Genomic DNA, 14,674 nt, shown 5'->3' with positions numbered 1-14,674 from the left:
TAGGAAATTTAGGTACCACTTATGCAGGGAGGCTAATTTTCAACACCATAAAAATCTCCAGCAAGCATGCAAAGAATGAGGAATACTTCATCAGTGTCACAAATGGACTATGAAGCGACAGCTCCCCTGGTGGCCAAATTACCCTCATGAAAAAGCTGGAATGTTAAATAGCCTCTATGTGTCTGTCTATATATGTTGTGTGTCTGTGGCATTGAATGTTTGCCTTGTATATGTACATTGTAATCTGTCCTGAGTCCCCTGTGGGGTGAGAAGGTCAAAATATAAATACCGTAAATAAATATTAATAAATATTAAGAGGTCGCGGCATTCAGAAGGCTGAGAGACACAGGATTAGACTGTCCTCCGGTTTGTGATTGCCAAAAAAAAGTCTCTTCTTTTAATATATTTTCAATTTTATTTATATAAAATAATAATAAAAAGGAATGGGCTGCAAAACAGGCCCATTTTTGTCTCCCAGGCTTTTCTCACTATGTACAATATATATAAAAACATCACATTCTCTCTCTATACAGTGCAGGCACACATCGTCGCATGCTTGGCTTGTTTTCCCGCTTCTTTTGACATCAAGAGCGCCGTTTGATTGCTTCTGTGTGCATTGTCATTTTCAAAGGGACCCCAGAAGGCGCACTTCTGGTCCCCGTGTGTCTATGGGTGCCGTACTTCCGGTCCCCGTGTGCGACTGGTTGCCGTACTTCCGGCTGTCCGCTCCCTTAAAGGTGCCTCTTCATGTGGAGGGCCAGATGGTCCGAACGGGAGAAAGCGCGGTCGCAGAGCGGGCAAGGGAAGGGCCGGTGCCCGGTGTGCTTCCGGTAATGGCGGGTCAACTCATCGGAACGGGCAAACTTCCAACCGCAGCCTTCCCAGTTGCAGTGGTAAGGCTTCTCACCTGTGAAAGAGGAGGGCGGGGGAAAAAAAGGTCAGTGTGCATCAAAAATAGGCCTCCCCTTTTCCTTTTCACTCAGACCTGATCTGAGCATGCGTATAGCGACCCAGGCTCCCCCCCCTCCCCCCCAGTGTTCTGAGTATGAGCAAAGGCTAAGGCCTATCTCCCTCTCTGCTCCAGCCAAACACTGTTCTGAGTATGCACAGGGATTATTTTATTTATTTTATTTTATTTATTTTATTTATACTCCGCTCTTCTCACGCCAAAGGGGACTCAGAGCGGCTTACAGATTATGGCAAAATTCAATGCCTCATTATACATACAAATAATAAATATAACATTTCAAATTATAAAACAGTTGAGCATACATAGTGGGAACCAGGCTCCTAGGGGTTAGCTCTCCTTCTGCTTCAGCCAGGCACTGTTCTGAGCATGCGTAGTGGGACCCAAGCTGTTTTGAACATGCGTAGTGGGACCCAGGCTCACTTAAGGGGCTCTCTCCCTTCGCTTCAGTTAGGCACTGTTCTGAGCATGCGTAGTGGGACCCAGGCTCACTAAGGGGCTCTCTCCCTTCGCTTGTTAGGCACTGTTCTGAGCATGCGTAGTGGGCCCCAGGCTCACTAAGGGGCTCTCTCCCTTCGCTTCAGTTAGGCACTGTTCTGAGCATGCGTAGTGGGACCCAGGCTCACTTAAGGCGCTCTCTCCCCCTCCGCTTCAGCTAGGCACTCTTGTGAGCATGCGTAGTAGGATCCTGACTCACTTAAGGGGCTCTTTTTCCCTCCGCTTCAGTTGGGCACTGTTCTGAGCATGCGTAGTGGGACCCAGGCTTCCCAACCAAGCTGTTGTGAGCATGCGTAGTGGGACTCTGGCTAACTTAAGGGGCTCTCTCCCGCTTCGTTTCAGCTAGGCACTGTTCTGAGCATGCGTAGTGGGACCCTGGCTCACTTAAGGGGCTCTTTCTCCCTCCGCTTCAGTTGGGCACTGTTCTGAGCATGCGTAATGGGACCCAGGCGTTCCAACCAAGCTGTTGTGAGCATGCGTAGTGGGACCCAGGCTTCCCAACCAACCTGTTGTGAGCATGCGTAGTGGGACCCTGACTCACTTAAGGGGCTCTCTCCCTCCCGTTCAGTTGGGCACTGTTCTGAGCATGCGTAGTGGGACCCAGGCGTCCCAACCAAGCTGTTCTAAGCATGCGTAGTGGGACCCTGGCTCACTTAATGGGCTCTCCCTCCGCTTCAGTTGGGCACTGTTCTGAGCCTACGTAGTGGGACCCAGGCTTTCCAACCAAGCTGTTCTGAGCATGCGTAGTGAAACCCTGGCTCACTTAAGGGGCTCTCTCTCTCCCTCCGCTTCAGTTGGGCACTGTTCTGAGCATGCGTAGTGGGACCCAGGCTCACTTAAGGGGCTCTCTCTCCCTCCGCCTCAGTTGGGCACTGTTCTGAGCATGCGTAGTGGAACCCAGGCTTCCCAACCAAGCTGTTTTGAGCATGCGTAGTGGGACCCTGGCTCACTTAAGGGACTCTCTCTCCCTCCGCTTCAGTTGGACACTGTCCTGAACATGCGTAGTGGGACCCAGGCTTCCCAACCAAGCTGTTCTGAGTATGCGCGGGGAGGCTGAAGCAGGCCCTCAGCTAGGCCTTTCTCTCGGGTTTATATACGCAGAGGGACTCAAGCTTCCTCCCAACAAGGTCGTTCTGAGTATGCGCACGCAAGAAGCGCCTTTCTCTCGGGCTTGTTCTGAGCATGCGCAGGAAAACAACCTAGCTGTTCTGAGCATGTGCAGCAGGCTGTGGCGGGCCCGCGCATGCGCTCACCGGTGTGCGTGCGCAGGTGGGCCTTGAGGTGGGAGCTCTTGGTGTAGGTCTTTCCGCAGCCGGCATAGGAGCAGGAGTGGGCGGCGGGGCGCTTGCGGGGCCAGGCGCGGCGGCCTCGCCTCGGCTTGGGCTCCGGCGGCGATGGTGACGGATCCTGGAAGGCCCCGAAGGCCGCACAGTGCGCCTCAGGACTCGAGGGCGGGGTGGGCGAGGGCGCAGGCCTCACGAAGAAGAAGCGGCCCTGCACTTCCGGGCTGTCGTGGACGAAGGCCTGGCCGTGCGCGGGGAGGAAGGGCGCTGCCGCCGGCGGAGGGGCCTCGAAGGGGAAGAAGGGCGCCTCCAGGGCGCAGCAGGAAGGGCGCGGAGGGGGTGGGCTCGCCTCGTCCGGGTAGAAGCCCCCTCCGCCCCCCATAGAGAGGATCAGCTCCAGCACCGAGTTCAAGTCCCCGTCCTCCTCTTCATCATGACAACGGGCTTCCTCTTCCGGGGGCAGCCGGGCCTCTAGAGCGCAGGGCCAGAGTGAAGCGGGATCTGGCTGTAGAGGAAAGAAAAGAGAGGCAAGGGCGTCAATCAAGAGCAAGAAAGCCTTGGAAGAGACCACCCCATGGGCCATCTAGCCCACCCCCCTCCTGCCATGATGAGCTCAGTCAAAGCACCCCTGATGAGCCAAGAGGATGGTGCCGCAGCAAAAAAGGCCGATGCCGTCCTCGGACGGAAGAGAAGGAGAAGCATACAATCTTGAAACACATCCTATTACCCATCTAGTCGAACCCTCTCCTGCCATTATGCAGGAAGAACACAAAGTACACTGTGATGAGCCAAGAGGGTGGCGCTGCAGCAGGAAAGGCCAATCCAGTTCTGAGGATTGAGGAAGGAGGATCACGGACTAGATTTTTGTCCTGTGGGCCACTGCACACAGATTAAGAACCACTGTGGGGGCAAGAAAAGCCAATGGTATTTTGGCCTGCATCAATAGTATAGTGTCTAAGTTCAGGGAAGACATGCTACCCCTCTATTCTGCCTTGGTTAGACCACACCTGGAATATTGTGTCCGATTCTGGCCACCGCAATTGAAGAGAGATATTGACAAGCTGGAATGTGTCCAGAGGAGGGCGACTAAAATGATCAAAGGTTTGGAGAACAAGCCCTTTGAGGAGCGGCTTAAAGAGCTGGGCATGTTTAGCCTGAAGAAGAGAAGCCTGAGAGGAGACATGATAGCCATGTATAAATATGTGAGAGGGAGAAGGGAGCGAACTTGTTTTCTGCTTCCCAGGAGACTAGGACGCAGAACAATGGCTTCAAAGTACAAGAAAGGAGATTCCATCTGAACACTAGGAAGAACTTTCTGACTGTGAGAGCTGTTCAGCAGTGGAACTCTCTGCCCCAGAGTGTGGACAGAGAGTTTAACAGGCTGGATGGCCATCTGTCAGGGGTGCTTTGAATGCAATATTCCTGCTTCTTGGCAGGGGGTTGGATTGGGTGGCCCATGAGATCTCTTCCAACTCTATGATTCTATAATCAAGACCAACCCCCTCCTGCCATGATGTAGGAAGAGCCCAATGCAATTGTATACCGCTTTAGTGGGAGCCTAGTCTTTCTTCTATTTAGCCTCTCTTATATATACCAAGCTGAATTTGAATCAAGAGCGTGATGCTGCAGCAGAAAAGGCCAATACGATCCTCGGCTGCAGCCAGAGGAGAAATGGAAGCATACAGCTTTGGAAGAGGCCACCCCATGGGCCATCTAGTCCAGCCCCCTCCCGCCATTATGCAGAAGAGCACAACCCCTGAGCCAAGAGGGAGGCGCAACAGCAGGAAAGGCCAATGCAATCCTTGGCTGCATCCAGAGTAGAAAGAGAAGCATTCCACCATAGAATAGTTGGAAGAGACTGCATGGACCATATAGACCAGTGGTTCCCAACCTTTTTTTTTAAACCAGGGGCCACTGTCCAACATTAGTACCAAAAGGGTTATGAATCAGTGTTTGGTCAGCTTTAGATTCGGTTTGGGATGCTGATTCAGAAAATTGCATTGGATAGACCACATCAGCTCTAGTTTCTGATGCAGAACATATGCCATGGTCAGTGACAGGGAAGTAGTGGCAGGCAGCGTGAAAGGAGCAGAAATAAAATAAAGAGGAAGGAGATTCGCAGATCAGATTTTTGGCCTCGTGGTCCACAGCCCACAGGTAAGAACCATTGATCTAGACCAACCCCCTCCAACCATTTTGCAGGAAGAGCACATTCAAAGCATCCCTGATGAGCCAACAGGGTGGCACTGCAGCAAGAAAGGCCAATGCGGTTCTAGGCTGCATCAAGAGGAGTCCAGTGTCTCATATGCAGTGTCTCATATTAAGCTGAACCTGAGCCAAGTGTGTGACGCAGGGGCTAAAAAGGCCAATGCAGGTGTATTCTGCATTCATGGGAGCCTAGTCTCTCTTACATGTAGTTTTTCCTAGGCCCCTTCCACACAGCTGAATTATTATTTTTTGTGTCGTGTCAGGAGCAAGTCGCTTCTGGTGTGAGAGAACTGGCCGTCTGCAAGGACGTTGCCCAGGGGATGCCTGGATGATTTGATGTTTTTATCATCCTTATGGGAGGCTTCTCTCATGTCCCCGCATGAAGAGCTGGAGCTGATAGAGGGAGCTCATCCGCCTCTCCCCGGATTCGAACCTGCGACCTGTCGGTCTTCAGTTCTGCCGACACAGGGGTTTAACCCAATGCGCCACCGGGGGCTCCTGAATAAAATCCCACATTATCTGCTTTGAACTGGGATATGTGGCAGTGTGGACTCAGATCACCCAGTTCAAAGCAGAGATTGTGGGTTATTCTGCCTTGATATTCTGGGTTATCTGGCTGTGTGGAAGGGCTCCTAGACCTCAACCTGAACTTGAGCCATGAGCGTAATGCGGCAGCAGAAAAGGCCAGTGCAATACTAGGCTGCATCAATTGGAGAAGGAACCATAGAGTTGATTCATATGAATCCTAGAGATCACATAGCCCATCTAGTCCAACCCCCTCCTGCCCTTTTGCAGGAAAAGCACATTCAGAGTACACTGTGATGAGCCAAGCGGATAGCGCTTCAGCAGAAAAGGCCAGTGTGGTTTGGGGCTGCGTTAAAAAGCAAAACAGAAACGTGAGCAAGAGTGGGATGCAGCAGCAGAAAAGGTAATGTGATCCTTAAGAAGGAATTCTTTCAGCTCTAGGATTCTAGAGGATTTGATCAAAAGCGACAAGACGCAGGGATGATGAGATTTGCAGTCCAGCCTGCCCCTCTATGCACTGACAGAGGGACCCACTTTCAACTCTCATGCAGCCCATGCACTTATATGAGCTTACAATGACCATATCATGAGTATACAATGACCGTACCATGCAGTCTATGCACTTATATGAGCTTATAATGACCATATAATGCAGTCCATGCACTTATATGAGTTTTCGATTACCATATCATGCAGTTCAATGCACTTACATGCAGCTCATGGACTTATATGAGTCTACAATTACTGTGTCATACAGCCCATGTAGTTAGATGAGTCTAATTACCACATCATGCAGTTCAATGCACTTACATGTGTCTACAATGACCATATCATGCAGCCCATGCACTTATATGAGTTTACAATGACCATATGTTATATTAATTGTACTGTTTTATTTGCTTGCTGTTTTGTTTTTACTGATGTGTTATTGGGCTTGGCCTCATGTAAGCCGCCCCGAGTCCCCTTGGGGAGATGGTGGTGGGGTATAAATAAAGTATTATTATTATTATTATTATTATTATTATTATTATTATATGCAGTTCGATGCACTTATGTATATACAATGACCATATCATGCAGCCCATGTAGTTATATGAGTCTATAATGACTGCATCGTGCAGCCCATGTAGTTCTATGTGTCTACAATTACAATATAGTGCAGCCCATGTAGTAATGAGTTTACAATGATCACATTGTGCAGTTCAATGCACGTATGTGAGTTTACAGAGTCAAAAACTCTGGCATAGACACTGAGAACTGGGAAGTCTTGGTCCTTGAGCGCTCCTGCTGGAGGTCAGCTGTGACCAGCAGTGCTGCAGAATTTGAAGAGGCACGAATGGAGTGTAAAAGAGAAACGTGCCAAGAGGAAGGCGCGTCAAGCCAAGACTGCCTTACACCTGGAAACCAATGCCCTCACTGCGGGAGAAGATGCAGGTCAAGAATAGGGCTCCACGGCCACCTACGGACCCACCGCTAGGACACCGAACTTGGAGGACCATCATCCTCGGACTATGAGGGATTGCCTAAGTAATGAGTCTACAATTACCGTAAAGAACAGAGTTACAAGAGACCACATGGGCCATCTAGTCCAACCCCATGCCATGTAGTAAAAGCATCATCAAAGTAATCATGCAGCCCATGTAGTTATATGAGTCTACAATGACCATATCATGCAGCCCATGTTCTGTGTGTCTACAATGACCATATAGCGTATGTAGCCCATATAGTAATATGAGTTTACAACAATCGTATGCAGTTCAATGCACTTGTATGAGTCTACAGTGACTGTGTCATGCAGCCCATGTAGTTCTATGTGTCTACAATGACCATATAGCGTATGTAGCCCATGTAGTAATACGAGTTTACAACAATCGTATGCAGTTCAATGCACTTGTATGAGTGTACAGTGACTGTGTCATGCAGCCCATGTAGTTCTATGTGTCTACAATGACCATATAGCGTAAGTAGCGCATGTAGTAGTATGAGTTTACAAAATCATATGCAATTCAATGCACTTATAAGAGTCTGCAATGATCGTATCATGCGGCCCATGTAGTTAGATGAGTTTACAATGACCATGTCATGCATCCCATTCAGGTATATGAGTTTACAATGACCATATCATGCAGTTATATGAGTTTACAATGACCATATGCATCCCATTTAAGTATATGTGTTTACAATGACCATATCATGCAGTTCAATGCAGTTATATGAGTTTACAGTGACCTCTCATCCCTCCCCCAGGCTTTGAACCAGGACCAGGGTGCTCCTGAGCATGTGAAGAGGGAGGCATTAGGTGACTGACCTGAAATCGGCTTTCGGCAGCACAGCAGAAGGAGGCGAAGGAGGGGAGGCTCGCGGTGGCCATGGTAGAAGCTGTGAAAGAAGGAAGGAGTCGGTCTGGAGCGTCTCCCTTTCGGAGCCCCTTTTAAGGCGGCCCAGGCCGGCCTTCAGGCCAATGACAGGCAGCTCAGGAAGTGAGCAGAAAGAAGGAGAGGAGGTGCTCCTGATTCTGCTGCTGCTGCTCGGCCTAAATTTAGCTCCCCTATAAAAGGAGGGCGCAGAAGCTCCCTCGGCCGGCCAGCCAGCCGGCCGTCTGCACATGCTCCAGGGCCCCCTTTCAGGACCCTGGCTAAGACGTGCCTTTGCATTAAGTGACATAAGAAAGATAGCACCGAAACAAAGCCAGATTTTCCTAACGTAGAATGTGAAAACCACATCTAGCCAAACAAAAAATGTGGACATCTGCTTTTGCGTGTGTGTATGTAAAACTCCAATCTAATATACCAATTGAATATTAAATATCAACAATTATTCAAAGAATTAAATCATTAAATGTTATTAAAATAATATAAGGTAAAGGTAAAAGTTTTCCCCTGACATTAAGTCCAGTCGTGTCCGACTCTGGGTTGTAGTGCTCATCTCCATTTTTAAGCCGAAGAGCCAGCGTTGTCTGTAGACACCTCCAAGGTTATGTGGCCAGCATGACTGCATGGAGCACTGTTACCTTCCCGTAGGAGCAGTACCTATTGATCTATTCACATTTGCATGTTTTTGAACTGCTAGGTTGGCAGAAGCTGGGGCTGACAGCGGAAGCTTACATCACTCTCCAGATTCGAACCTGAGACCTTTTGGTCATTAAGTTTAGCAGCTCAGTGGTTTAACCCACTGCGCCACCGGGGGCTCCACGGTATAAATATAATATAATATAATATAATATAATATAATATAATATAATATAATATATAATGTGTGTGTGTGTGTGTGTGTGTGTGTGTGACCATCTGTCAGGTGCAAAAGGCCACCCTATCGGATCTGCACGCATTATTCACTGATATATCACACAGTCCGAGACACTTGGAAATGGTCTGACGTGTGATCCAATAGAACAGCCAGATCTTGTTTGCTGTGTACTAATCTTGTTGTGTTTCAAATAATAATTATAGTAACAACAACAACATATTCCAATAGTTGTTTTGAGTCTCCTTGTGGGGAGAAAAAGCAGGGTGTAAATAAACGTAAACATAATAATAATAATAATAATAATAATAATAATAATAATACATTCTAATAATACTAATAATAGATACATAGCCACTTTGAGTCTCCTTTGTAGTGGGAAAAGGCAAGGTATAAATAAACATAATTATAATAATATATTACATTATAATACTAATAGGTACATCGCCTCTTTGAATCTCCTTTGTGGAGGGAAAAAGTGGGTATAAGTTTAATAATAATAATAATAATAATAATAATAATAATAAATTATAATATTAATAATAGATACATATCTGCTTTGTGGAGGGAAAAAATGGGGTATAAATAAACATAATAATACATTATAATAGTAATAATAGGTACATAGCTGCTTTGAGTCTCCTTTGTGAAGGGAAAAAGTGAGGTATAAATGTTTAAAAATACATTATAATACTAATAATAGATACATAGCTTCTTTGAATCTTCTTTGTGGAGGGAAAAAGCAGGGTATAAATAAACATAATAATAATACATTCTAATACTAATAATAGGTACATAGCTACTTTGAGTCTTCTTTGGAGGGAAAAAGGTATAAATTATTATTAATACATTCTAATACTAATAATAGATATATAGCTACTTTGAGTCTCCTTTGTGGAGGAAAAAAAGTAGGCTATAAATAAACATAATAATAATAATAATAATAATAATAATAATAATATATAAATAAAATGTATGTTCTTTTTCGAAGGCTTTCATGGCCAGAATCACTGTTGTTGTAGGTTTTTTTGGGCTATATGGCCATGTTCTAGAGGCATTCTCTCCTGACATTTCGCCTGCATCTATGGCAAGCATCCTCAGATGTAGTGAAGTCTGTTGGTTAGGAGAGACTGCCTCTAGAACATGGCCATATAGCCCGAAAAAACCTACAACAACCCAAAATGTATGTTTGTTTGTGGGATTAGCATAACTCAAAAACCACTGGGCGAATTGACACCAAATTTGGATACAATACACATAGCAGGCCAACAAGTGACCATCACTCATAAAAACACTGAAAAACATAGAGGAAGAGACTTAAAAAGCAAAAAAAAAAATACATTACAACATATGCGCACAACCACATAAATACACATATACACAAATATACACACACACATATAAACATATATATACACACAAAACACATATACATAGACTGGGCCTCAGCAATACATGGCAGGGGATGACTAGTAATAATAATACATTATAATGCTAATATGAACAAAACTGCTTTGAGTCTCCTTTGTGGAGAAAAAAAGTGGAGCATAAATAACAAAAACAACAATACATTCTAATACTAATAATGGAGCCTCTGGTGGCACAACAGGTTAAAGCGCTGAGCTGCTGAACTTGCTGACCGAAAGGTTGGTGGTTCGAATCCAGGGAGTGGGCTGAGCTCGTGCAGTTAGCCCCAGCTTCTGCCAACCTAGCCGTTCGAAAACATGCAAATGTGTGTAGATCAATAGATACCGCTTCGGCAGTAAGGTAATGGCGCTCCATGCAGTCATGCTGGTCACATGACTTTGGAGGTGTCTATGGATAACACCAGCTCTTCGGCCTCGAAATAGAGATGCGCTCCATCTCCCAATGTCAGACAACACTAGACTTAATGTCAAGGAAACTTTTACCTTTACCATAATAATAATAATAATAATAATAATAATAATAATAATAATAATAGATACATAGCTCCTTTGAGTCTCCATTGTGGAGGAAAAAAATGGGGCATAAATAAATATACCGTATATACTCGACTATAAGCCGACCTGAATATAAGTCGAGGCGCCTAATTTTATCACAAAAAACTGGGGAAACGTATTGACTCGCGTATAAGCCGAGGGTGGGAAAAGCATCCACTATGGATCAATTTCAAAATAAAAATAGATACCAATAAAATTACACTAATTGAGGCATCAATAGGCTAAATGTTTCTGAATATTTACATAAAACTGTAAGATAAGACTGTCCAACTCTTATTAAACCATTATTCTAAGCTCCTTCAATGTAAATGTTCTTATTAAAACAATAAATATAATAAAAATAATAGAGTAAAATAATGAAATGCAATAAAAACTAATAATAGAGTAAAATAATAAATGTAGTTGTAAAGACGTGCCAATGTCACCTAAATGGGACCACCAAAATTATGTAAGGACGTATGTTAATCCACCTAATGCCACCATAAATTGTAAGGAAGTTCCGAGACTGCTAGATTAAACTGCCACCATTATATATATAGAGACGCTGGTATTGAAGTCTCTATTTAGGTTATGAGGTAACTTTGGTAGAGTGGAATGCACCGAACGTAAAATCAATGGAGGAGGCAGGTTTAAAATAACAAAGAGAACAAGTTTATTGTTAACAAAGCGTAATTGTTGCAATATTGAGATGTTGAACTTGGCACAAGCTTGATGGTTACAATATGGCTTGGTTGAGATACATTCAGGCTTCTGATGTTACAATCTTATAAACTCCTTCTTCAGTGAAGTGCTTTATTATTTTCAGTGTTCCCTGTTGTGAATATTCACACTGTTTGTCCTATACCGGGTCAAACCACTGATCTCCAGTCTTTCACTACTGGCGATCCTAAAACCCCCTCCTGTTAGATTCTTTTTAACACAAGCAATCTAACGAGGTTTCACCTTCAGCTCCCTTGCTGAAGAAATATTCACAAATACTAAGAACTAACTGAATTTACACTGCTTCACAACACAGAGCCCTAACTGACTCTGCTCCTCTTCTCAGGGTCTCTTCCTCCTGACTAAACTACTTTTCCAGAGTCCTATCTGACTCTGCTCCTCCTCTCAGGGTCTCATCCTCCTGACTAAACTACTTTCTCAGAGTCCCTATTTGACTCTGCTACTTTCCCAGAGTCCTATCTGACTCTGCTCCTCCTCTCAGGGTCTCATCCTCCTGACTGAAAATTAACTGTCACTTTCAAACCTTTTTCTCCTTAAGCTCCGCCCACCTCCTCTTCTGCCTTGTCACCATGGCAACCTATCTCTCACAGCTAGGCCATGGCAACCAATGTAAAACATAAATACAGTTTAAACACAGTATAATAAACACTTTATAATAAACATTTCTCTACAGTAGTAATAATAGGGTAAAATACTGTAAATGTATTTTTTTTGTCGTGTCAGGAGCGACTTGAGAAACTGCAAGTCGCTTCTGTTGTGAGAGAATTGGCCGTCTGCAAGGACATTGCCCAGGGGATACCTGGATAATTTGATGTTTTTATCATCCTTGTGGGAAGCTTCTCTCATGTCCCCGTATGAGGAGCTGGAGCTGATAGAGGGAGCTCATCCGCCTCTCCCTGGATTCGAACCTGCGACCTGTCGGTCTTCAGTCCTGCCGGCACAGGGATTTAACCCACTCCGCCACTGGGAGCTCCATTGTAAATGTAATAATAATACTACTAATAATAAATAGATGATAATAAATGTAATAATAATAGGGTAAAATACTGTAAATGTAATAATAATAATAATAATAATAATAATAGAGCAAAATAATAAAGAGAATAATAATAGAGCAAAATAATGTAAATATAATAATAGAGTAAAATAATAAATGTAATAAAATAATACTAATAACAGAGTAAAAGAATAAATAACCTTGACTTGAGTATAAGCCGAGGGGAGCTTTTTCAGCCTAAAAAAGGGGCTGAAAAACTAAGCTTATACTCGAGTATATTCAGTAATGATGATGATGATGATGATGATGATGATGATGATACATTCTAATAGTCATTTTGAGTCTCCTTGTGGAGAGAAAAAGCGGTATAAATAATTATTGATCTTTGAGTCTGTCTTTGAGCTGCTTTGAGTCTCATGGAGAGGAAAGCGGGGTAATAATAATAGTAATCATAATGATAACATGATTGTACAATTCTCTGCCTACAAAGGGGGCTTTGGCTGCGTTCTGCTTCTCCAGGTTTACTTGAGAGGTTCTGGGACTCTTATTTACCAATATTTCTTATAGGAGAGGGTTCGTCCATAACGTCAGGTCATAATCATATTTTGAATCAACAAGTTTTCAAATCCCGTTTCTTCCTGATCTCTTGATACAACCCAGTTTTGTTTCTCCCTTTCAATCGTTTCCCAAACTTTTAGTTCCCTTTATACACAGCCTTTCAGTTTTTGTTTATTGTTGATTTTATTGTATTGTGGTTCCCTAATTAAAACATCAATTCTTGTCTCCCAGAAGGGTTCTTGCTGTCCGAAAAGTGCTTCCTAATACTTTGGTTGGTTCCTTCCATTCGAATTAGCTGAGCAGGCCTCGCTTAGACTGAGTGCCGATGCAAAGCCAGAGCTGGGATCCTCCGTTGCCTTTATATACCCAAGTTATTTTTAACTGGGGCCTGCCCCCCCTCCTCGCTCATGGCTGTGTTTCCTCTCCAGCCGCTCAGGAAGCCCCACTTGGCGCCATTTCCTGCTCACGCGCCGCAAACTGGAGAACAACATTAGGAGAGGAGAGAAACCCCTCAAAGCCCCCTTTGTGGGCAGAGAATCATAGAAATCACAGTCTTGGGAGAGCAGAACCCACAGCCCCCCAAAGGCCATCCTGCCCAATGGCAAGGCCAATATTCGTTTATACCCTGCTTTTCTCTCCGCACAGAAACCCAAGGCGGCTATGTATCCATTATTATTATTTTCATTAATTTTTTATTAACCACAAAAGAAATGCTATATTCATAAAAAGAGGTGGAACAATATAGTGAAAGAAAAGTAGGAAATTATTAGTATTAGAAATTATTATTATGTTTATTTATACTTTGCTTTTCTTACTACAAGGAGGCTCAAAGCAGCTATGTATCCATTATTAGTATGAGAAAATATTATTATTATTATTATTATTATTATTATTATTATTATTATATTTATACCCTGCTTTTGGAGCCCCCGGTGGCGCAGTGGTTAAAGCACTGAGCTGCTGAGTTTGTTGATTGAAAGGTCGCAGGTTCGATTCCGGGGAGCGGCGTGAGCTTCCGCTGTCAGCCCTAGCTTCTGCCAACCTAGCAGTTCGAAACACATGCAAATGTGAGTAGATCAATAGGTACCGCTCAGGTGGGAAGGTAACGGCGCTCCATGCAGTCATGCCGGCCACATGACCTTGGAGGTGTCTACGGACAACGCCGGCTCTTCGGCTTAGAAATGGAGATGAGCACCACACCCCAGAGTCAGACATGACTGGACTTTATGTCAGGGGACAACCTTTACCTTTACCTTTTACCCTGCTTTTCTTTCCACAAAGAGTCTCAAAGCAGCTATGTATCCATTATTCGTATTAGGAATTATTATTATTTTTAATGTTCATTATTATTATGTTTATACCCTGCTTTGTTCTCCACAAGGAGACCCAAAGTGGCTATATATCTGTTATTGGTATTAGAAATTTTATTATTATTATTATTATTATTATTATTATTATTATTTTACTGACACAAAAGCACAGTATGTCACAGCAAACGAGATCTATATGCTGGATTTCGTATCAAAAAATCACAAGTCGAACACTTCCCAAGCGTCTAGGACTGTGTGATGCATTTTCAAATGATGCGTGCGGATCCAAGTAAGGTGGCCTTTTGCAGTTGACAGATCGTGATTTTGTCGATATTTATTATTTCCAAATGCCGGCGGAGATCTTTTGGCACGGCACCCAGTGC

At 44.3% G+C, this 14,674-nt stretch overlaps 1 protein-coding gene across 1 annotated transcript; it reads right to left on the bottom strand.

The window, feature by feature from the left end:
- Positions 1–392: 392 nt before the first annotated feature.
- On the bottom strand, positions 393–7,924 carry KLF2 (KLF transcription factor 2). Its single transcript, XM_060784835.2, has 3 exons — positions 7,790–7,924; positions 2,719–3,253; positions 393–907 (listed from the first exon to the last, which is right to left on the bottom strand). The coding sequence occupies exons 1-3, from the start codon at positions 7,850–7,852 to the stop codon at positions 732–734; spliced, it is 774 nt and encodes a 257-aa protein (XP_060640818.2). The 5' UTR covers positions 7,853–7,924; the 3' UTR covers positions 393–731.
- Between the last annotated feature and the right edge of the window lie 6,750 nt (positions 7,925–14,674).

Source organism: Anolis sagrei, chromosome X (assembly GCF_037176765.1).
Source record: "Anolis sagrei isolate rAnoSag1 chromosome X, rAnoSag1.mat, whole genome shotgun sequence".
Taxonomy (NCBI): domain Eukaryota; kingdom Metazoa; phylum Chordata; class Lepidosauria; order Squamata; family Dactyloidae; genus Anolis; species Anolis sagrei.
Note: the sequence above shows the minus strand (reverse complement) of the source record. Positions and strands in the feature narration are given on the sequence as shown.